At 37.1% G+C, this 24371-nt stretch overlaps 1 protein-coding gene across 5 annotated transcripts in view; it reads left to right on the forward strand.

Annotated features, from left to right (window-relative positions):
- The window catches only part of LOC122830212 (alpha-1,6-mannosylglycoprotein 6-beta-N-acetylglucosaminyltransferase B-like), a 115654-nt gene extending 100113 nt beyond the window's left edge, over nucleotides 1-15541 (forward strand). For 2 of the 5 annotated variants that reach the window (XM_044115385.1, XM_044115389.1), the window contains 9 exons: nucleotides 539-672; nucleotides 2212-2342; nucleotides 3634-3639; nucleotides 6597-6755; nucleotides 6903-7049; nucleotides 7354-7470; nucleotides 10726-10800; nucleotides 12160-12443; nucleotides 14589-15541. In XM_044115385.1, the coding sequence (XP_043971320.1) occupies nucleotides 539-672; nucleotides 2212-2342; nucleotides 3634-3639; nucleotides 6597-6755; nucleotides 6903-7049; nucleotides 7354-7470; nucleotides 10726-10800; nucleotides 12160-12443; nucleotides 14589-14787 (1252 nt within the window). In that variant the 3' untranslated portion in view covers nucleotides 14788-15541. Of the gene's footprint in view, nucleotides 1-538; nucleotides 673-2211; nucleotides 2343-3065; nucleotides 3069-3633; nucleotides 3640-6596; nucleotides 6756-6902; nucleotides 7050-7353; nucleotides 7471-10725; nucleotides 10801-12159; nucleotides 12444-14588 lie in introns of all 5 variants that reach the window. The other 3 variants (XM_044115386.1, XM_044115387.1, XM_044115388.1) reach the window with 3 other exon arrangements.
- Nucleotides 15542-24371: the final 8830 nt, after the last annotated feature.

A 24371-nucleotide genomic window follows, 5' to 3' on the forward strand; every position in this document is an offset into this window, starting at 1 on the left:
ATAAAAGTGTTTCTGTTGATCATGTGATTAAAAAAATTAGTGATTCTGTTAGATGATGAAAAAAGCAGCAGTTTTCTACTCGCATCCATTGAAGCTTGAAATATCCTAAGCTTGAACATCACAGCTCTAGATGTGAAAATGTCTATTTTCTTCACTCATTTTAAAATGTGGAACTCATTTAGATTCATCACAAACGGAGTAAACTATTTCAAACACTTTTCCTGCAATTTACGCCCAAAATTTACTGTTTCAGAAAGTGTGTTAGGAAAAGCCGCTCTAGCAGCAGGAAAAGCGACGGCTTCAGAGGACTGACAAACAAAATTCAGTCAAAATACTTGCGAGGTTGTAGTCAGTGGATCAAGACCCTCTTTACCCAGATGAATCCTACACAGGGGCTGCAAGTTTCACTTTCACTACAAATTCTTGTTGCATTATTTTTAAATATTTTTTGGTCTCCCATAAAATCCCAATAAACTGCTTTGAAGCTTGGTAGCTAAACTCAATTTGTGCATTACTGTATTGTTCTGTTCCTCCATAGATGCCATATCAGAGTTATTGACACATTTGGGACAGAGCCAGCCTACAACCATGAAGAGTATGCAACCCTGCATGGCTATCGGACCAACTGGGGCTACTGGAACCTAAACGCCCGGCAGTATATGACCATGTTCCGTAAGATTACACTGTCTTTCCTACGTTTTAATCACTTTTTACATTTGCCTTACTTTCCTGTTGTTTCAATATCTTACCGCAGCTTTCTCTAAGAATTTTTTATCTGGCATAACATTCAATTGGATTCTAATAGTAAACCCATTCCTCTTATCAGACATTATTTCCCAGACATAGCTGAGAGAATATACTTTTGTTAGTTTATGAGTCACTGAATGGCTTACCACCAAAATACATTAAAGCTGTGTTGTCGTTGTCTCAAACTTTCAGACCTCTCAGGTCTTCTAGGTCAGTTCTATTTTGCATTCAAGAACCAGAACCAGACATGTTCTTATGCAGCTCTAACATGGAACAAAGTTCCAGAAAACTGCAAAACAGCTCAAACTCAGAGTTCATTTAAATCCAGACTTTAGATTAATAACAACTGGAATATCATAAAATGGAGTCCGTTTTAATACTGCCATTGCTTTCTTTTATTTTGCAATGTAATGTTTTTGTTTGTTTGTCGTACTATTTTAATCATTTAAAGGACTTTGAATTGCCCTGTTGGTGAAAATAAATCACCTTGCTTTGCCTCTCTTTCAAATATTTCCCTTTTTCAAGAGCTGATTACAACACATCATTAAAATATTGTCTCCTATTAGGAATTTACTCTTTATGGCATTAAACACCCATAGGTGTTCGCACACAACCGTCAAAAATGTCTTTCTAGCAAGCTGATAGAACTAGTCTTTTCACTTCTTTTAACAGGGTTTGCTGGTTGTTCACTTTCATTTGAAGAATGTGCTTCACATTTCTATTTTCAGCACAGCGTCCCTTTAAGCTGTACCTGTTCTCGTCTCTCTCTTTCTCCTCTTATGAGCTGCACAATAGGTCTGATCCTCCCTCCGAGCCGTCTGTCTCCTCACTTCCCGGCTGAGACATTGACTACTTAACTATCTCGTGGTTTCACATTCAGCTGTCAGCAGCCTTGTGTCATTGGCGCTCAGCAGCAGGATCATTATATCGACAATATACAGCATATTGTAGACACCCACGTTCCACACTGGCCAAAGCTATAATGAGTGACTCAACCTTCATACTTATGGGAGCGTGGCGGCGCTGCTTTTATTAAAGTTCTTCAATACTTGAAAATGTGCTCTGCAAAAAGGGGAATAATAAGCACTTGGCTTAAAAAAGAAGTTAGTAGCAGAGGATTATATGTGCAGTTTGTTTTTATCATGTCAAATTGCTTGAACTCACTGAACAAAACACATAAATGTACTTAGCATGTATATTTTACTATATAAATCTCTGTGATAGACTTTGCCATACCCAACCACAGCTGGTTGTGTGACAGTCACAAGTTATAATACTTAGGCGATACTCATAGTCACTGAACCAATGAGCCAAAGTGCAAAAGGATGGAGTGAATTTTCCTTGCATCCTTCTTATTCTCTCTCTTTAAATAAAACTTTTTTCCTTTATTTTTTTATCTGTTCCTGCATTCTTTTCACTTTTCTCACTTTCACTATCTTCACACATACACTCGCACACATTCAGCCCACACACCAGACAACTCCTTCATGGGCTTCGTTTCGGAGGAGCTGAACGAGACGGAGAAGAGGAGCATCCAGCAGAACAAAGTCAACAACATGGCTGTGGTCTATGGGAAAGAAGCCAGCATGTGGAAGGTACTATACACAAAATAAAGATGTACGCATATGATGTGTTTGTTTGCTTGTTTGCTGTTATTGTTTTTTGGGGTTTTTTGCTTCAGAAAGGTCTATTTACCCTTTTCTTGTGATTGCCATTTATATTCTGCACAGTCATCTAATATCCTTTGATTAAAATGCTGTATAATCAGGCATCATAGTGTCATAGGATGGGTAGACCCTGGTGGTACCATCAGTTGGCACTTATCAATAATTAAATTAATTTGATTATATAATCATCCTAGAGGTAAGACAGTTACTGGATTCAAAAAATTAAGATTGTTCACAACCTCCATTCTTAACAATCCAAATCTTAGCATCTCTACTGAACTGGTGACATAACCTGAAATACAGGCAAGTCAGAAAAACGGTTCTTCTTTAGAGTGTTGCCCCCTGCTAAGGTTTTTGAAAATTGCTTCATTAAAATGTGTGCATTACTTTGTACAAAAACTTTTGCTGGTGATTAAAGCTTCAAGACACTTTGGAGAAACGTCTAAATTCTTCTACACAGAAGAATTTCTGTGTAAAAAAAAAAAAGTAAAGCTTAGAGTTCACATAAGTGAATAGTTCATCACCTGAAGTGAATCTGCAGGCTTTCCCTTTTCCTCCACAGCTGGAGGCACTTTTGAAACAAATTAAATGTTTTTATAACATTTATTTAACCAGAAAAGGAGTTGAAATGGAAAACATCTTCTGAATGAGCTTGTTGGCCAAAACAACAACTTTTACTGAAGTTCAATAGTTTGCCTTTAAATAATTAATTTTTTAAGACATATGTTGTATAGTAGGAAATACCCACTGTGTTTGCTACATAGTAATTGAGAAGATCTTTTTAATGGATTATTTTTTGTGTTATGACAAGAAAACGTTGACAGCATTTTGCACATTCCACTGTTAGTGTCATTACAGTTCAGCTTCATGGGGCTTTTATATGCTCAAGTGTGCATCTTTAATATACAAACAGTTTTCCTCTGAGAAGCTGCCTGCTTCTTCATCCACATTAAGTAGACGAAGCACCGCGGTGCCTTCACTCTTAAAATAATTATAAAGATGTTTACTGCCTCCTGTCTGTCAGTCTGTTCATAAAAAAGATCACAAGGTCCTGAAAATGTACAATGCTTCACTTGTGAGTGTGTCGAAGGAAGCATTTGTGTTATTATTTTTAGCTCCATCCTTTTTTTTTTAGCTGTAAATATTTTCTGAATTTCTTTTCTTCTGTTTTGTTTTATCCTCTGCTGTGGACTATTGAACCTGACTGGATGCTGATTAGCTTCAGGTAAGTCAAGCGTTTTCTTTTTTCTTCTTTTTTGTAAAGCTATATATAATTTATCAACACTATGTAGCCTATATTTGTGAAATCAAAGTCTTTTGCAGATATGAGAAGTGTGATTCCAATTATTATCCATCCAATCTCTGACAATTAGTTGGTTTCAGAAGTTCCCTCATTAATAAATTAAATTGTCCACCTGGCAAATTTCCTTAAACTAACAACCAGGAAAATTGCATCATTATCCAGTGAAACAGGCAAGATGCCCATGTTGACTCTTGAGGAGCTGCAGTGATCCAAAGCTCAGGTTGGAGTAACAAAACAGCTGTAAGGTTTGTAAGCCACAGATTTTGCCTTTATGGAAGAGTAGCAAGAAGAAAACTGTTGTTGAAAGAAAACTACAGCAAATCTTTACATTTTTGACCAGTGTGCAAAATGCTGAACAAGGAAAATAACCACAGCATCCAATACAAATTATGGCTCCATTTCATCAATGTTATCATTGATACTGACTGCCAAACTCTGTCAACATCGCTATTTTTAGTGGGCACATAATTTTTATGATCCTTGAGTAACATTTTGAGTTCACTCTGCCACGGTGTCACATCATGATGTACCAAATGGCCGACATTGAAATCCTGCTGTGTTACCATCATTTCTTAGTTCATCATAAGAACTAACTCTGTTTGTTCTTGGTTCTAGCTCACAAATTATGCACAAATTTTTCCTGTTTTACTGTATGAAGCCTCAACAAAAACCGTTGAACTTTGTTGTTGTTAATACTGTTGTGAATACTATTGCAAAGGACTTAAATGTCAAGCACAGGTAATTATAGGTAATTACAACAAAAAACAGAAAATATTTGCTCAGAATATGGTTTAGTCTGCCGAACTGTGTCTGTAAATATATTTCTCTCCTGTTACTCCATTTCTGTCATACCTTCCCTCTGTCCTGCACTTGTTCTTTTCTGCTTCAGAAAATAATCCATCCATTTTCTTACACCCTCGTCCCTTAGAGGGTTCGGGAGGTGCTGGTGTGTATCTCCAGCAAACGTTTTGGACGAGAGGCGGCGTTCACCCGTTCCGTCTGCCAGTCTGTCGCAGACGGAAAATAATCAACTATAAAATATTAATGTTGAGCAAAAACAAGTTAGAAATATTTAGCTGTCAAATTAACGGGATTATTCAGTCACAGTAAGGCTTGGTATTATTTAAAAATGTAATCTTTTTATTGTCTGACAGAAGTAAAACTAGTTTTTCAAAAGAAGTGAAAGTTTGTTTATCATTATCATCGTATTGAGTTGAGATAAATCACATTTTCAAATAACATTTTCAAAAACTACAATATGTATCTTTTTTTTTTTACACTGCACAATGACAGTGGAGGAAGGCATTATTGCCTTGAATAAAAAGAGTTTTGAGGTTAAGTTTGTTTTATTTGCTATTTCTTCCTGTGCATGCAAAGGTTTTCCACTTGCACTGTCTAAAACACATGCATGTCAGGTCAGGTGACTTTACTAAATCGTATTCAGATGAGACATGTGTCTTCTGGTAATCTGTTAAACATCAACTCTCCATTTTTCTACCTCTCTAACATGCCCTACTGTCTCAACTAAAGGGGTCAAAGTCCTTCAAGCTTCTTCCTGAAGCTCCGTCTTAAGGAATAGATTTAGAACATGAGAGACAAACACCAGTTTATTTGGACTTGCTCCCTTTCCTGATCCATACTCGCATGCACACACTTAGGGAGAGAAATGTTATGCGAAGTTAAGAAATCTGCACCCTTACATGCCTCTGTCTCACTACCAAGTTCATTACTATTGTCTGCAGCACTTAGCGCTTGAGCAAATCTCCTAATTGGCTGCAAAAATCCTCACAGAGGAAACTATTGATCACTATATAGCCTCCAGTTACTTTGCTGTGGAGGAGAGGAGGGGATGTGCCACACAAAAGAGGGATATAGTAAGCTGCTTAATACTAGCTGGCTGATCAATTTAATGGTCTGAGTTGCACTCTATTTTTGTGGTTACATTTTGGTTAACTGACTGCTGCTGGTTGTTTTAGGTTCTGTATTTAATTGATGCTTTTAAAGTGTCATTCTGGTGTTCAGAAACAGAAACAAAAGAAATCTAAAAGGGCCAACACTGTTTCATGACACCGTAAAGGGTTATTGTCGTATTGATAAAAAAAAAAAAATGTTTGGATTCATGCATAAACAAACAAAAGCTTTTGGTCTGTACTGTACATATATTCATTTGTTGTGAATTGGCTGTTTTCTCAGTTTAACCATATTTCAGGTGGAAATCCATGTAAAGGTTTTAAACAAGAAGTCTGATACTTATCTACTTACTGTACTTAAATCACACTGTAAACAGGAGTTTTAATGAAGTTTAATTATACAAATAGAAATCGCATGAAAGAAATTGAGTCCTAACCAGGTGAAAGCTTTTACTCAATGTGTCTGTGTCACTCAAAAAAGGAAAGTCTGGGTTTTTCTCTCTCTGCTGGATCAGTAAATATGATCATGTACCTCCACATCACAGTAATGTCTTCTTTGAGATGTATCTAGAGAGTAAATATAGTATTAGATGTGGAGAGAAGCAGACATATCCAGACAGAAGCTGACACACGGTGACAGCTTGCACAAAGACAAAAGAAAACTGACTCAGGACAGTTTACTTGCTCTCAAACTCTTTAATCATACTGTATTCACAGGTGTTTTTTTTTTTTCTTTTTCATCCAGCCTCCTGCCTTTATCTCTAATCCCTGAGAACCCGAACCTTAAAAAAAAGAAAGGAAAAAAAAAAATCCACGCTCCGTGTCCACAAGTTTCAGATGTTAAAAATCGGTGACGGCAGGATTATCTCAGTTTGACGCGAGCGGACATAAGGCGGGATCGAGCTACATAATGCTGATTTTAATGTTTGTCTTGTCTCTGTTTGTCTTTGTTTCCTGTCTTTCGTCCAGCAGGGCAAAGACAGTTTCCTGGAAATTCTTCATAAGTACATGGAGGTTCATGGGACAGTGTACTATGAGACCCAGAGACCGCCGGAGGTCCCGGCCTTCGTGAAGAACCACGGTCTGTTGCCCCAACACGAGCTGCAGCAGCTTCTCCGTAAGGCCAAGGCAAGCGACTGGAGTGGCTGTGACGTCTATAAATGATTTAATTAATTCTCACCCGTTGCAACCTTTCTATTAATTCTCAAACCTTAGCTATAGATGCAGCTGTTGTTCTTGGGTTATAAGCATGTTAATGTTGTTGTTTTTTTCCAGCTCTTCATTGGTTTTGGGTTTCCGTACGAAGGTCCCGCCCCTCTTGAAGCAATAGCCAATGGTTGCATTTTCCTGCAGCCTAAGTTCCAGCCACCCCACAGTTCACTGAATCACGAGTTTTTCAGAGGAAAACCTACATCTAGAGAGGTAACTTCATTAGGCTTTACTCTTCCTTTCAGACAGAAGTTAGGACTTTTCAGGGCTATGACTTAAAATCCTTCGTTTTTCATCCAATCATTTCAAATATCTGCTCGCAAGTTGTATTTTATGCGTCAGCTGTGAGAACTTCAAATATGCTTCGTATATTTTTTGCAAAATGTTATTTTTTTTCAATCTATTTACAAAGAACGTCATGATAGTTTTTGTCATGACGTTCACAGCTTTTCTCGTGATCACAAGTTATAGATAAGGTAAATTAAAATGTTTAACACAACGTCTGCATTTGCTGAAGGTTTTCTCCCAGCACCCGTATGCAAAGGAGTACATAGGCAGACCGTACGTCATGACAGTCGACTACAACAACTCCCTCGAGTTCGATTCTGCTGTCAAGGAAATCATGAGGACCAAGGTACTGTCAGACGAGAAAGAAAAAAATATAAAAACTTTTAAATCCCTTTCCATCTCGGGGGGTCAGAAATGTTTTTAAAAAGTCTGAACATGTCTGCTTTCATCTTCACACTCAGCAAGATCAGCTCTGATATTTAACAGAAATATCTGCCTGACAAACATCCTATTATATAACTTTAAAAGAAATTTTTGCCCAGCTAATAATGAAATAGCACATTTTTACTCTGTAATGTTAGAGTTGGTGTTCAAAGTCATATAAAAATTGCTGCATTTTTATTCCTCTTGAAAGCCTGTAAGTAAAGCACAAGGCCTCATGTGCCTTCTTTAAACTTTGTTTAATGGTTCCTAAACTTTGACACAACAGCAGCCAAGCTTTACAACCCTGGAGTTCTCCAGAGCCTTATTTATTTCTGCGTGTAGGAAGCAGATGGCTATTACAGAGTGCGAGAAATGCCGAGCTGATAAAGAATAAGAGAATGCCAGCGACTGCCAGGAGCAGCAGAAAGGTTAATTAAGGAGTCAGTTGGGTAGATTAAATCTTTCTAGAAAGCACAAACACAAGCGGAGAGGATGGGAACAAAAATAGAAAGAAATGGGAAGATGAACACAGATGGAAATTGAGTTTGGGGATTCTCAAAAGCTGTTGGCTCTCATTAAAACTGAAAACCGATACGAACTTAAGTAACAGTGAATAAAAATGTCTTACAAACTAAATCACCTTAACAAAAGACTTACTGTTTTATACTGTTGTAATCAATCAATCTGTGATCACCAAGCAGGTTCCAGTGCTGTGCTGACACCTCTGCTTGTTTATTTGTGTCCGGCATCAATAAACTGGTTGTTTCTTGTTTTCAGCTTTGAGCCAGGCCAAAGGTTGGAGGCTGCTTATTCTTAGATACCAAAAACCACAGAAGATGTTATGAAAACCTCCTTGAAAACACTTTCAATTATTCAGTTTCACTTCTGATTTGATTATTTTGCTAACATAATGGATCAACATCAGAGCAAAACAAACTATGTTACTGTCTCTGCGGTCAACGCCCCTTCATAGGAGCGCTCACACCTGATATTTCTGCAGAATCTATAAATGCCATTGCTATCTCAGCTCTTAATTATCAGTTTCCAGTGTTAATGAATTCTTCTGTAAGTGTTGTGTTGACTACCTGCTGTGCCAATCAAAGGTGGTTGGAGTTCGTGAGGCGTTCACAAACACACTCGCTGTTTCAGACGGTGTTAATGAAATTAGATGGTGATATTAGGACATCTGTTCGCAGCAATAGTGGCACAAATAACATAATTTGTGTAGTTAAGCTGTTTTCCTCATCTGAGATCCTACAAACATGTGAAATATTGTGATTGAGTGTTTTCTGAAAGTCCTTATGTCTGATGTTGTCACTGATCAGAAAAAGTTGGATTTTTCATTTCTAGCTGTTTGATCATTAATTTGGCTGAAAATTGTCCCCTTTCGGTCACCACATGATTTCTTCTTTAGTAATAACATCTTTAGTTATTATGATGACTAAGAGAATAACCTTGTACAAGAATAAAGTTATAATGTTATGACTTTCTTCTGATTTTACTACGTCTTTATTCTCTGACTTTATTGTTGCTTCACTTGTCTTTTATTAGGTTCTGCTCAGTTCAGTTCACTTCCTGCAGTTCCTTTGTGGATGGCTAGTTAGTTTCACCCGAACACAATTTTTTTTTTCTGAGCAGCTTAAACAACTTAAAAATAACTGAAAAGTCAGTACTGCTTTCTCCCAGTCCTCCTGAACTCATTTTCTGTGATATGGTGGGACTCTGATGGGGCAACCAGTAGTTCTACAGAACCCATGTCAACGCACAGACAGGCACATCTATTGTCTTTTTTCACAATAACGTATTCTCTCTACTGACATACAATCGTACCAGTAGTAATTCAAGCCAGCCTGCATGAAGCGAAACAACAGGAAGACAGCTGTCTGCATGCCCCTTTAACCATTTTGTAAAATCAGCAGACTAGATCAAGTCGGCATGGAAATTAAACAAAAGGTGACATCTATGATCTAGCATGCCTGCGTGTGTGTGTGGATGATCCCACTGCTCCATCTTGTCTGTGTTGTCAGACAAGCTTGAGTTCTGCAGCACTAGCTGACGGCGCTGTCTCCATCTCCTCTGAGAAAGAGCTGATGGACCACTTCACCCTTCAGTGGAGGCACAACGGCTCAGCAAACACACCCACATTCAGATAATATCCCCGCACACACACAGCTGACACGCAGCCTTACCTACACATGGCAGCCATTAACGTGAAGACGAGCATGTAAGCTCACACACACGCTGTGAGATGTAGAGGTTCATGCTCAGTCAGGCAGGACAAAGCAATCTCTGGCTGGCCGACAAATTCTTATATATTCCAATAAATCCTTTTCTTTCCTTCCTTTCTTTCTTTTACTCCATTCTTTCTTTCCTTTTTCCTTTCTTGTTTCTTTCTGGTTTTCTGTCTGGTTTTCTCTTGTCTTTCATTTTATCTTTTTTACTTTTTATTGTTTTGTCTCTCTTTGTACGTCATTCTGTCAATTGTTTTTCTTTGCATCTTCGTTCCTTCTTTCTGTCTTTCTGTGTAAGTTTTTTGTTCTCATTTGCTTTTCACACGTTTTTGATCATTTTTCTGTCCCTGCAGTACCAATAAACTGACCGAGAGGCATTTCATTGATTCATTGGTTCCCCCTTTGGCTCTAAGCAGCACATTTTTATTGCACTTTCAGAGGAATATTTTGAGCAATAATGTCTTTGTCTTTTTTTGGATGGTGCTTGAATATTTTCATCCATAATGCAGGCTTAAAAATATCTCTAAGATCCAGCTTAATAAACATAATTTTGCAGTTTTGGCTGTTTTACATTCATCCAGCTTTGTGCCAGTCTCTCAGTGTGTGTTAGACATTAAAAGAAACACAAGTGATATATAGTCTTTCAAGCACACAGCTAATTAGGCCAATCAAAAGTGTGTGTTAGTTATAAAACTTGTATTTCACAGCACGGGATGATCTATTGGTATGCAAATAAAGCATAATGAATTTCAACGCGGTGACACACTGTGATTAGGCTTTGCAGAACCTGACAATAGAAACAGTCATCTGCTGAAATTAACAAGAAGAAGAGGCAAATTGCAGCAATTAGTGTGAACAATGAAAATCAAAACAAAAGTATACGTTAATGTTGGCAAAATGTCACAAAAATAACCTCCTGGTTGGGTGCATTTGCTTGCGGTTTCCAGGTTGAGCCCTACTTGCCTTATGAGTACACTTGTGAGGGCATGCTGGAGAGACTTCACGCTTACATACAGAATCAGGTAAGATCCACTGAGTTTATTAACAAAGCATGCAAAACATTCAGTTCTACAAAATGATTCTTCTATCTCCATCACCTTACATTTTAAGTGATCGTGGGACTATAAAAAAATTTTTTTGATCAAGTTAACTGCATCTAACCGTATTTTGATCGAATAACGCTCTTTATTTCAATTCAGAAATCCTTTTTGCTGCTGAATTATTGAGACATATCAGCTCACCTAGAACGTTGCTAACATTTAACAGGTTTTTAATCTCATATTTAGGTAATTTAACCTTCAAATTATATATTTATTCAACTTTCAAGTGTTTTGTTCATTTAGCTTCTTTAGAAAAAAATACATCCTTAGAAATGTGAACTGTGACATTAGCATGAGGAACGTCTAGCCTTGCAGCAGCATGTTTTGCATTAAGATGATATTCTATGCTTCAGTAACAGACCAACTCCAATCTTTTTGGACAACTTGGACTTTGATAGTCTTTTCCAGCATCCCATCCGATCGTATTTTGAAACAGAAACTAACTCGCAGTCGGCCACGTGAAGCGGGTTTGTCGTCACTTGTACGTCAGACTTACAGAAACACAAGAAACAGAAATACAAATGCTCTGCTCGGAGATTTTGATTTTAAAGAAATAGGGATCGTGTTCAAATTTTTAACATGTTAAAATCAATGTAATCAACTAATCAAACTTAACCCCTAGCCACAATAGTAACTGGACAAAAATTGAAAAAGTTTAAAAGCTGCGAATACATTTGCAAAGCGTTGTACAAACATATATTTGTCACACCAGGCTGAAACATCTGTTCAGCCACATGTTGTTTTCCTTTCATCTGACTGAGATCCGTCAAATTGACATTTCTTTAAAGAACCATAAATCTGTTTTTACCCAACAAGTAAATGTGTAAGCTTTTACAAGTTGTGTAAATGGTGATGGTTGTGTTTAACAGATTTAATGAGTCTGGACCCTTCAGGGGCATTAGTAATCAACTTTACCTTAATGTGCCTCAGGGCAGTTTATCCTGAGGTCTGCATCTGCTCCTTCTTCTCTAATCCTCAGTTCATTATGTGTAGTAATAATAAATAATGCTTTTCAAGGTGGGGAAACAGCAGCTTCAGCAAATCATACTGTTAATGTCCTATATGTAACCATAACTGTTATGTTAGAGTAGCATAAGCTTTAAAGCAGCACACAAAAGGCCTGTATCACTGAGGAGAAAAGTATTTTCTGGTTCAACAAGGGAATAAGCTAGTCTTACAGAGACAGTAAATCACTTATATAAGGTCTTCTTCTACTAGTTTGCAGTTTCACACCACAACCGCTGCACAAACTAATTTGATTCAATTTTTTTTTTTTTCTAGGACTTCTGTGTGCCAGATTCTCCCTTCATTCCAGCCAATTTCTCCAGACGGGGATCAGCCAGTGGCAGCCGGGTAATCAGACCTCTGTTTGTGCCCCTGCCCAACTCCACGGCCCTTGGCTGGGCGTCCAACGTGACAGCTCCCACGGCTTGGCCTCCTCTCAGCTCGCTCCGACTGCTCGTGTCTCAGGAGGGCCAGTCTTGTGTTGAGGCCTGCCAGTCAGCTGGCTTCATCTGCGAACCCGCTCACTTCCGCTTCGTCAACAACAAGGAGGCTCTGCGGGGGTAGGCAAAACAACAGGAATGGAGATATTACACTGAAACACCGAAACTCAAAATTGTTTAAAGCACAAAACCATCAAAACTGCTTCTATCCTCTATAAGTCAGTAGTATTTTTATGTCCAAGTCGAATCTCATGTTTCGGATCGGCGTCCAGATCAATATATTCTGTTAGTCCTTGAATTGGTTTACAATTGTTTTATTTTGTTTGTTTTTTTTCTGTCAAACAGACTCTAAACTACTCAGATATGATGTTTGTTGTACAAAAAGAGGATTTAAAGTTGGGTATTTAGTATTTATTGAAAGAAAATAAGCCTTTTGGGCAGAATTCTGACCGCTAAATTGCAGCAAAGTTCTTCCAGTATAAGCATAATCCACATCAGTGATTTAAAACAAATTAATAGTCTACAAGGGGTAAATGTCTCTTACTAAACCTTTAAAATATTTGACCTGCCTGTTATCTTTGGTTTTATGTTAGTGAGAACCTGTTATTTTTAGAATCCATCATCCTACTGATGATGGATTCTGTATACATGTGCACAGAGTACAGCTACATCTAAAGCCATGCGCATTACTTTTTCAGATTGTTATGAACATATCTTAAGAATGAGCAAGATGTGAGTTTATTTAAGAATGTTGAATCAGCTTTAGAAACAAATCTGACTGTTGTCAGAAACATTCTAACAGCTTTTTAACTAAATAAAATTATAATTTTTTTGGCTGTTCTGAAGAAACTCTTGTTGGATTGATATGAAAACATTAAGAAACAATTGCAGTAAATTTTATGATAAAACCTATGAGGGGGTCCAGGACTCCACAATCACAGCACTAATGCTGATGAAATGTTCTAAGACTTTTGACTTGACTCTGAACTTTAATTTTTAAAGCATACACTCGGCTTTTGGTTTTACTAAATTGAATTTACTTTCAAATCAGAAAACAGTATCAGCAAGAAAAATTAAATGACTCAGATTAGCATTGAAGCAAGCAATTCTTGATCAGGACATCCATAACGCTTTGATTGTAGCTGGGAAGCAGAGTCTGGGTGAGTCGCTTGTCGGCTCAGAATCATTTTAGTAAGCAAACATAAAAGGTTTTAAGATTTTTTTTCTGAAGGGGATGAAAAACTCCTCACTCAGTTTGTGGAGTGTGACTCTCGTCTAACATCTCCCTCCAGACAGACGCTCTGTTCCTCGGCTTTCTGGGAATCTTTCATGCTCCTCAGTGTTTGTTTACCTTGTCTTGCGGTGCCACTGCTGTTTGTTTCTGCTCTGCTCTTCATTCTTGTCGCTCGGTTAATTTCCTCCTCCTCAGTATTGTCGTTCCATTCCATTTGTAATGTGATAATAGTGAGTAATATTTTTTTTTATTTTCTCTAAATAAAATAAACTTTTACGTCAAAGTACAGATGAATAATATTAGAAAAACAGGAACGACTGATGTTATTGTTGAATACTGCAATATTGTTTTTGTGGCCGTTTAAGCTGAATTTATGCGAATCATAACTTCCATCAGTTTAGTTTTTCTTTAGGCAGTTGCAATATACTTAAGTTAGTTTGGAACCAAAATCTGTAATTGACTTTTATATTTGGAATAGTTTTGGTAACTTTTAAACCATTTTAAACATTAATTTAAGAGGTTAGGAACACATCAAGGGACGTGGTGGAGAGTTTTTTTTGTTTGTCGAATCTCCTGTGTGACGACTGGAGATTTTTTTTTTGACCACTTTTTGAACTTGTAAGATCAGAATAAATTAATTTTATGTTTTCATCTAACTTGTAAGAGATTTATAGCTATTGTTCTATGTTTTCACTAGAAATAAACAACGCATATTTTTCAAACAATCAAGTCAGAAGTGTGTTTTAAGAAACAAGGCACCTGTTGACACCCATGGCCTTTCCTGGAAAAAATGTGTGAATAAGGTACATTTTTCTAACTCGTTTGCTTTTCACCCATAATAATTATGAGCCCAAGTTGACTTTCTACTCCTCAAACAGCCTACAAAGTAGTACATCTACACAGCAACGGCAGAGATTTGATTCATGAAACAGCGTAATAAATTTTTCTTGATTTATTTTTGTTCTTACAGCCACTCCCACTTGTAGCTTCATCCTGTATTCAGATGTGTACTCTTGTGTTTTACCCCTCAGGTTGGAGGTGCAGTGCGAGGTGGTGGACTCGGAGATCAACCACATCCTGCCGGCGTTCTCCGTGATGCGTCGGGAGTGCAGTCTTCAGAGGGAGCCTTTACTGTTCAGCTGCGCGGGCCAGTCTCCTAAATACAGACGCCTTTGCCCCTGCAGGGACTTCCTTCAAGGGCAGGTGGCTCTTTGCAGAGACTGCTTATAATGATGGGAGCAACACAAAAACAAAAGACTTGGATTTAAGACGGAAGCTAAAGAGCTCGACCTTGAACTGTTGCTGGATAGTTTAATGAATCGTTTGTGTGAGGACTGCAGTCGCTGCAGGAGGCGACTGACAGCAATCACACTGACAGGCAAAATAAACTTTCATATTACCTGCACAGTGAAGACACATCAAATATTTTATTCTGAAGCTTCCCCTCCATAATATTGGGAGCACGGTCTCACTCCATGATGGAGTTGTCATGGAGATGGCAACCTCAGGTCAGTATCCAACCTCCACTCCACGCTCAGACAGAGGATGATGGACGCACAGCTTGTCTCTCTTTCTGTTCGACCCTTCTTGCACTGATGGATATTTTTCAGGCCGCGCCCTCATTCTGAGGCAGCATCAGCGATTATTCTCTCTGAGAAGAAAGGACAAACACACAGGGCAGCTCACAAGATTATTTTTCAATAAATAAGCCTTCATATCTCTCAGCTGGATTTTTAAGAAGGTCTTTGGCCTTTGTGATGGAAAAATCATAAATAAAGATAAAAAAAAAAAAAAATCAGAACGGTTCAAAGTTTTGAGGTGGTTTATATTGCTTGCATTCCTCACTTTTCTCTTTAAAATCCAAACATGCACAAAGAAAACATCCAGAGTTCACAGAAAGGTCTGCACAGGGATTTAAACCTTAGAGGCATCAAAACAAACATGTATCGTATTCATTAAAGATTTATGAATGATTAAGTGATAATCGCTGTTTTCTTTATTTTTTATTTTTTTTTTTTTAAATGAAACAACCCAATTTGAATCATAAATAATTCAGAATTAGATTTTATACTAACTACAAATACAGTAGCTGTGGATAGCTAGTTTTACACTTGGAAAAAAGAAACAGAAATTACAAAAATATCAACTGATTTTCTTCATTCCATTAATGTGCACTCTGAATCTTTAGGATTCATGCTTTTAGGTTTTTTTTTTTCTTTACCAGGGAACTGTTATACATATAAAATGGTGCCTTCGCCATCCTTCAAAGGCAGCATTATATATAATATGGCCCTCGGACACAATTTCTAATTCTATAACAAATTTAAAACAGGTTACGATCTCACTGTTTCAGCAAATGTGGACTTTCTTTACCAAATCCATCAGGTTTATTATAAAATGTCTGAAAAAGTCAGTTTCACTGAAGGAAGATTTTATTCAGGTAAGAAAGTTTTTAGTTCTTAAATCCACAGCATAACACAAGAACACCTCTCCTCTTGTTACTTGATCAGTTTTTTCATAGGTTGGCTAAATTTTAAAAAAGCAGGGTTGCCTAATAATGCTACTGTGTAAGTCTATGGCTGTAAGTCTGCAGCATGGAGACTTAGCATGGAGATTCACAGGACAAACAACCATGCAAACACACATACACACACACGCACAGACCTAAGGGCAATTTATAGTAATCGATTGGCCTAACAGCCATGTTTATGGACTGTGGGAGGAAGCCGGAGCACCAGGAGGGAGAGCCCACGCATGCAAGAGAAAACCATGCAAAGTTTCTGCAGAAAAAGCCCAGCTCAGTAGAATACTAATAGGATCTCTTATTTAAAAGCTAACCTATACACTGTTTAATGGTAAATACAGCTTAATACTAACTCTAATCAACAACAATTAAAGTTATCTAATTATTGTTAGATAATAGTCTACATTATTGACATTTTATATTGATATTTTGACATAACGGTGCCAAAATCCGTTTATAATTTACTCTTTATGGCTCGAGCTAACTTTGTAAGAAATGCATCTCTAAAACCTTCACTGCTTCACTTCATGTTTTAAAAATGATTTTCTAAATGCCTATACTCTTCCAGCAATGTTTATTAGATGGAATCCCAATCGCAGAAAATACTTTCACTCCAAATATCTAAGGTCCTTGGCAGAGGATGGACACACAGCTGAGGGTGCTGCAGCTGAAGGCAAGGTTCCAATGTGATCTTCTAGCACAAAGATTTCACTCTGCACATTAATTGATTCACATTATGCACAAACTCAGCAGCAGAGACGAGCATATTTATTGACTAAGAATATTTTCAAGAACACTCAGTATTCTGCATAAAATTTTGTTTTCCTTCTATTACCATGTAACACGACTTGAAAAACATAAATGGAGAAAAATTACAGGCCACTGATCAGTTTCTCTGATTTTACTTTGTATAGGTTCATGTTTGAGTAAAATGAACATTGTTCGTTTATTCTATGTACTACTGACAACATGTTTCCAAAATTCCAAGCAAAAATGTATTTTCAGAAAATGAGAAACGGTCACAATAACAAAAAAATAATGCACCACTTTCAGACCTCAAATAATGCAAATAAATCAAATTCATATTCATTTGGAAACAACAATACTATTGTTTTAACTCAGGAAGAGTTCAGAAATCAATATTTGGTGGAATAACCAGGAGGTTTCCAATGGATTCAGTGCAGTGGACTCTTCATATTTTACAGAGCTGTATATTTAAACCCAGATATTTTCTAAAAGAAAGCAGCAGAATATCTCATCGCTCCTGAGAGTGAAGCACCATGTATCACCGTCATTCTGAACTGAATGAATTGGTGCGTTTGTACTCAAAGTACAGGTGAAACCAAACCAAAGAAGGTTAAGCAAAGATTTATAGACACCATCAGATATTAATCAACCTATAAACTCAGGGCTTTCCATTTAACTGAGTTATCTACTTGCTCCATGACTTTCAGAGAACCTTTACAACCAGATGGAGACTTTCTTCCAGCAGCAGCATTTTCCCTATTTGAAGGGCATACGCTATCTTTTCTTTAGTGCATGCAGAGGTACCACATAACACAATCATAGAGAGGAAAAGGTCTGTTAAAAATGTCTCCAGATTACATTTTCAGCAGAATCTGGAGTTTTTCCCTGATAAATAACTGAAAGAAATGTATAAATCCTAGACAAAATACATAATACAAAATATAAAGCCCACAAAACACACAACGTCACCGTCTTTGTGAGTCAATTTATTTACTAGTAAGTGTTTTCTGTCTCAAATGAAACTTTTTTTTGTTTGTTTTAAATTGATTTTTTGTTTGTGTGCAGTTTTACCAAAGAGAATAGCCATTGTTCCAGTAACATTACGAAAGCTGAAATGACAGCGAGGAGAACCTCCTGCAATCATTTCAGTCACAGTCACAGCCGGCTGTAAAGCTCGTGATACCTGGCCTGATGCAGTACGATAGTGACTCCTCAGTAGGAGACATTATCACAGCATCCATCACTAAAACTGCTTCTCTGCTTCCACTTCAAGGACGCGACTTTCACTTCTCTAATGCTGTTTTTTGATTTCTAACAATAATCAACAATTTATGCTCTCCACAGTTACTGTATGCTTAAATCAGCTTCCAGCATCTTGATTAAACCAAACATGGTTGCGGTTAAACAGTGTGTTCTTTGTGGGGAGCAGAAGAAACAGATGAATAATTCACCATTCCGGCTCCTGATCATCTCTGACAAACAAAACAGGACTCTTATTTTTGCCAGCAGTGAGCAAGCTTTCAGACTTAATGTGACAAGACGGGTAATTAATAATTATTAACCGAAATATCACTGCAATCAATGCACTTTCGAGTAATTTACAGAAGCTATATTAAATCTTGACATCTTGGTTCCTCTGCAGTTCTTTTTCCTTTGGATGCTGTTCCACTGCTTAACGAGAACCGTTCTCCTCAGAAACACTGACACTGGGAATCTGCTATAAGTTCATATGCATTGAACTGGCTCACATTTATTTACATGACAACCTAAAAAAAACCTCAGTGTATTTTATCAGAAAGCAATCTGACAGACCAAAATAAAAGTGATAGATAATTGTGAAGTGGAAGGAAGATAATTTGGAAGTAAAAGTAACTTAAAAATAAAAAAAAGAGTGGTATTCAGTCTTATTTCCTCTGCCGGACTGTTCCAAAAACCAACCAGCCAGTGTTTCTTTTTTTATTGGTTCATTTCTTCACCCCATAATGCTCCAGGTGTCAGTCCGACACTTTGCATACTAAGGGGAGATACGACCATCCTCTCCCAACTTGAAAAAGAAAGGAACAAAGAGGGTTGGGTTAAATTAGCCAACATGCAACAAAGAAAGGAGAAAAAATGTTCTATTACGAATAGAAAATAATAAAAATTCTTGTGCAGGATGCAGCCAGTGTGTGAAATTATTTTTGATGGTGGAAGGGCCAAGGTCAGTGACATGGTGACACGGGACCAAGCAGCAGGACTGCAGTAGGTTAGCAAGCACTGCCAGCTTCATTGTTTGCCTATAGTGTTGTGTGTTTGTGATTTTGGATGTGTTCATGGATGTGCACACAGAACATTAAATGCACCAGCAATGTTGCAACATACCTGCATGAATCACTTCGGTACATGATTAAGTAAAATCAATCCATACTGACTGACCAGAAAAAGCCACACATTTTTTTTATTACAGCAAAAACATTTTAGGAGAAAGTCTCGCTTCAAAGTAAAAACATGAATATGAATGCAAACTAAGAAAGTTTGAAAAGAAAATGCAAATGAAGTCAGTAATTCACTTGATGAGTGTTTAGCCCTTTTATTAAGTTGACTTTTTATATTACGTTTGTGTTCTAACGCTAAAAATTCTTTGCAAAAGAAAGTTGATCATTATTGTCAAGCAGCAGACAATGTCGGTGTCACCTGCGAACGTGAAGTTGTAAAATAGTAGAAGTGAATCCGTGTGTGTGTGTGTCTTGTTCTTACATTTTTTTTACTGGTTGGCAGTGTTTACTGTCTGAATGGAAGCTAAAATCTACAGAGCATCTTTATTTGGCGTAGAATCAGCTCCATTTAGCCCGTCAGCTGTTAAAGAATTTTAATTAGAGCCACATCTGAGCATATTACTTATGCTGTTTTAATAATAATTAAACAGTACAAGAACAGACTGATACGCAGCTGAATAATTATAGAGACAGAGAAGATAACATAATTCTCGAAGCACGTTTGTCATAAACTACCATCGTTTACCTGGAAACTGTCAAATGCAGACGTGAGGTCACAGCAGCACACACAAATGAGGAAACTTGCGTACACACAGAGCGCGTCTCTTCAATGTTGTCTTTCATTAAATCTACATACACACAGTCGTATTCTGTAAGCACAGACAAGTCAGACGCAATCTTCATCAGTTTTTTTGTCATTTGCTTTTATCTTGTCTTTGCAGTTTTTTTAATGCATAACTGAAGTTCAGCGAGTATGGAAGAGCCTTCATGCTGTTTGATTGATTAGAAGCTCGTACACCATCAGGTTCCTAATTAATGCTTCCTCTGATTTTTGCATTTAAATTTATTGCAAAATGCTTTTAATATTCAGTGCATGCAACAGAACGTATGAATTGTTGTTTTGAATTGCACTGTGGGCTTGTGTTCGTAAGAGCTTCTCCACAGAGGCAGAGACAGACCCTCATCTCTTTGTAGTACTTCCTCGTGTTTCCTGGCACGGAGCTTTAATGAAGCCGACTTGCTTTTGAAGTGCATGAAAAAGAGGGTGGCCATGTGGTCAGATCCCCACTGGGCTGTTCTTATCAAGGTGGAGTGCATCTACCTTCACTTCACCTCAGATGCGCTGCTGTCTCAATCGCGCCCAGTTCCAGCAATGATAATTACCAGTTCCGGCATGTGTGGGGTTTTTTTTGTTTTGTTTTGTTTTGTTTTTGTTGCTTTGTTGGGATTTTATATGTTTAATCTGTGAAACTCTTTATTTAAGAGTTTCATTCTTAAGTTGATATCTTCTCAAAATAGCACACACCTTAAAAATTACATGTTGCAAAAACAAAAAGGGTTAATAAAATACTCTGGAGCCCCCTGGGGGGAATGGAGATTTTTTTTTTTTTTTTTTATTTTGTTTTTCCTTCCAATATGTTACACCCTGCTAATCTTTTTTAAATTAAAAAGGTTGATTTAAAATTTCAGATACATGCACATTTAAAGAGCCTCAGTGCAAACGTGTTTTTTCTTAACTCTTTTATGCAAAAATCAAATAGTTTGGATGTACTTTTTCTCTCTTTCCTTCTTATGGATAGTTTCTGTTTATGTCTTAGAAGGGATGGAAAGAGATAGAAAGCCCATGTTTGGCCTATTTTGCTCTTACATTTTGCACAAAGGTTTGTGGTACATTTCTATCCTAAAGAAAAGGACATAAAACATCAGCTATCTCTCAGATGAGATATTAACATACATGGCAAAACCTTACAAAACCCTCATATTAAAGCAGAAAGTACAGTGGCAACCGTAAGAGAGATTTCTAGTATTCAATTATGCCGCATGAACCGTACGTCAAGGACAGTAATGGGCATCCTTGATCATTTGTCAATTCATTTGTCCAGCAATAATAAAGCAAAATAAAATATCATCACCTTCCTAAAGTTATTTTTGGCAAAAAATAAAAATAAAATTAATAATAATAATAATAATAATAATAATAATAATAATAATAATAATAATAATAATAATAATTTTAAAAGAAATCCCCTTCTTATTGTCAGACTTGATTGATGATTTAGGCAACAAAAGTAAAAATCACTTTTGGCAAAAAATGAAACGGACCATTATTTTAAGAAGGTGATGATATGGGGTATTAAACAGAGCTCTGTCTGAAGACCACAAATTGAATTCGGGGCAGGAAAACACAGACAGAGAGGTTGTTTTGTTCCACCACTCTGAGAGAAATAATTACATTCAGTTCTTTTTATGTTGGTGTGAATATTTTATGTATCCTATTTGTCAAATGTCTTGTCTGGACTCCAGTGAGTTCATTTAATTCATTTAAATAAAATGTTTTATACATGAGAAATGATTTGTTGCTGTTATTGCGAAAATTGCCAAGAAACCAGTTAGATTTAAAAAAAAAAAATACATCCTAATATGCACAACTAGACATACACATGCAAACACAATAAACATAAATGGAAAAACAACTTAATGAATCTGGCAGAAACTATTGGCCTTTTTGCCTAAGCTGGACAGAAGGGCTCCTGTTTTCTACCTGGGCTAACAGGTAGAAAACATCCAGCAGTTCATCTCATCCCGTAACTTTACTAGCATCTGCTCACAACCAAATGTTCAACTAAAAGCTACTTTGTGGTTTATGGAGCATAACAAAATTTCTGGAGTTACCTTGACCTCCAGGTTTGGGAAAAAAATAAAAAAATATGTGGTTAATGACACGAAGGACCTCGCTGCAGCAAACAGAAAGGGGCGGGACGGACCACTTTCAGTCTCATATCTTAGTTGGAAATGGGACCATTGCACTCCAGAAGAGAAGGGGGTGCTATTTACTATATTATTCACTGCCTCCCGTTTTTATTTTTTCTTAAAATCTGTGATGCATCTTAATTTTTAGGAACGATTTTCACTCTCACTATGTTTTTGAACTTTTCCCTTTTATTTACTTCAGCGCAGCTCACACTTTTTAACAAATTCCGTAGCTTTCTGTGTACTTCTAAATCTGCTCCTTAGTACCATCTTTTCGGGCTTGCTACTGTCTCCGGTGGCGTGGGGGTGATAGCACAACTAATTTAATTACATTACTAAATCAGAATACCACAGTCTTTATTATTTATTGTTAATGCTGGCATTACTAGGACCGTAAAAGATAAAGTCCCTCACAAAACACCATACCTTTTCATTTCCTTTAGGAAGTAGAGCTAATAAAAAAGACATAAACAAGACCTGAAAGTGATTCCAGTTTCACTCAATGCCTAAACTGTTTAAACTGTGGTATACTTTAAATACCTCGGGTCATTCCTGGACAGTCAGCTCAATTTTGCTGAAAAATACTGGATATATTTTTAAGAAATGTTTTCAGAGACTCTATCTTTTAAGAAGACCCAGTGATCTTGGGGTTACCCTACTAGAGGTCGTGTACAGCCTCTAGTTAAGTAGTTAAAATGTTAAAACTTAACATTTTAACTTAAGTTTTAACTCATCTCAAGTTTTAACTGTTGAGTGTTTTAACTTTTCATCTCCTCGGCTGGTTTGGTCACATGAGCTGCTGACTAATAGACAATCTTTTAAGAATACTTTCAATGGCAGGTCATGATTTAGTGACAATGCCTAGAAGGATTGCAGGCGCCATGATGGACGTAGGAAGTGAGAAACTGTATAAAAGACGAGATGCTAAACAGTTTTTCCATACATGCTGAGCTACATGATCTGCATTGTTTCCATGGTTACTAACGGTTAGACGTACCTTCTCCATATTTCATATCTTTATAATCATATGAAGTATATGAACGTTAATCTTCCAACCTTGTAAAACCTCTTCGCTGCAAATGTGCGGTTACACAGAGGGCTGACAGTCATGATTGACGGCTGCTGTACATCGCTGCCGCATCTTTCCTCATTAAAAGTTATACAATAAAATTACAAGTTTGGTTTGTATCCTTGTCTGTTTGTGCAGCCGACGGCGCAGCATCCTGTGACCATTTTTAGTACTAAATCAACTTAAAGAAAGCGATATTAGGATACCAGATGTGCGTTTTTTGACAGGCTTTACAGCAGCGCATTGATTGTTTTGACGTCTGTCATGGCGGACAGGGCGGAGTTTCGAACAGAGTGACGTCTCATGCAAAGGGGCAATAAGAATATGTCATTCACAGTACAATCAAGACTAATGAATCGTTATTTAGGTGTTGTGCCTTCAGACTTTGTACCCATTATACTGCTGTAGAAAATCTGTCTTACAGGGTTCACAGTGCTATTAATTAACTTCATAAACATGTTGCCAGTTTTAAAAAAAAGTCCTCTCACAACAGTGTTGCTCTTTGATATGGGCAGTTGCCCTGGGCAACATAATGAAGGAGGATGTCCAGCTAATTGGGAGAAGGAGCCCTGAGCATGAAGCTGAGAAAATGAGAAGTAGATGATGTGCTTTGTTTGAATATGAGCTGCGTTTTAACTCTCTCCTGAATCTCATCATTTTCTGCATTTTGATTGGCTGGAGACAATGGCGACATCCGGGCACAAACCCTCTGCCTCAAAAAAGACCATTCAGGTTCACCTTAAATTTAGTTACATATAGCTTCTTCATACCAGTTCAATCCAACTACAAGTCAAGTCAGAAATGAATTAGATTCAGATGTTATCTTTAATATTCAGTACAATGTATCAATTCCATTAAATAGTTTCAGATTTTGCAAAGGTGTAACAACAAACTTAGGTATATTTTTCTTGGATTTTATAACAAAACAAGACACAGTAGGACATACAGTATTGTGAAGTAATGAAATGTAATGCAAGATTTAAGCATGCGTTTCCTGAATTTCCCACATGCGAAATAATAAAGGCTTTTCCTATTCCCTTTTCATTAAGGTTACATTTCTGTGTTACGCTTTAATTTTAAATATTATGCTTTTGTTAAGTGGAAATTCATCATAATTAACCAAAATAAAGTCTTTCAAACATCCATCAGTGTATTTAATTGATATATTGTGTTTCATAGTCATGACTGATAAATGAACTCCAGTACTAGAAATAAATTTAGATAATATTCTAATTTACCAACATGATAC

Source organism: Gambusia affinis, linkage group LG04 (genome assembly GCF_019740435.1).
Source record: "Gambusia affinis linkage group LG04, SWU_Gaff_1.0, whole genome shotgun sequence".
In the NCBI taxonomy this organism is placed as follows: Eukaryota; Metazoa; Chordata; class Actinopteri; order Cyprinodontiformes; family Poeciliidae; genus Gambusia; species Gambusia affinis.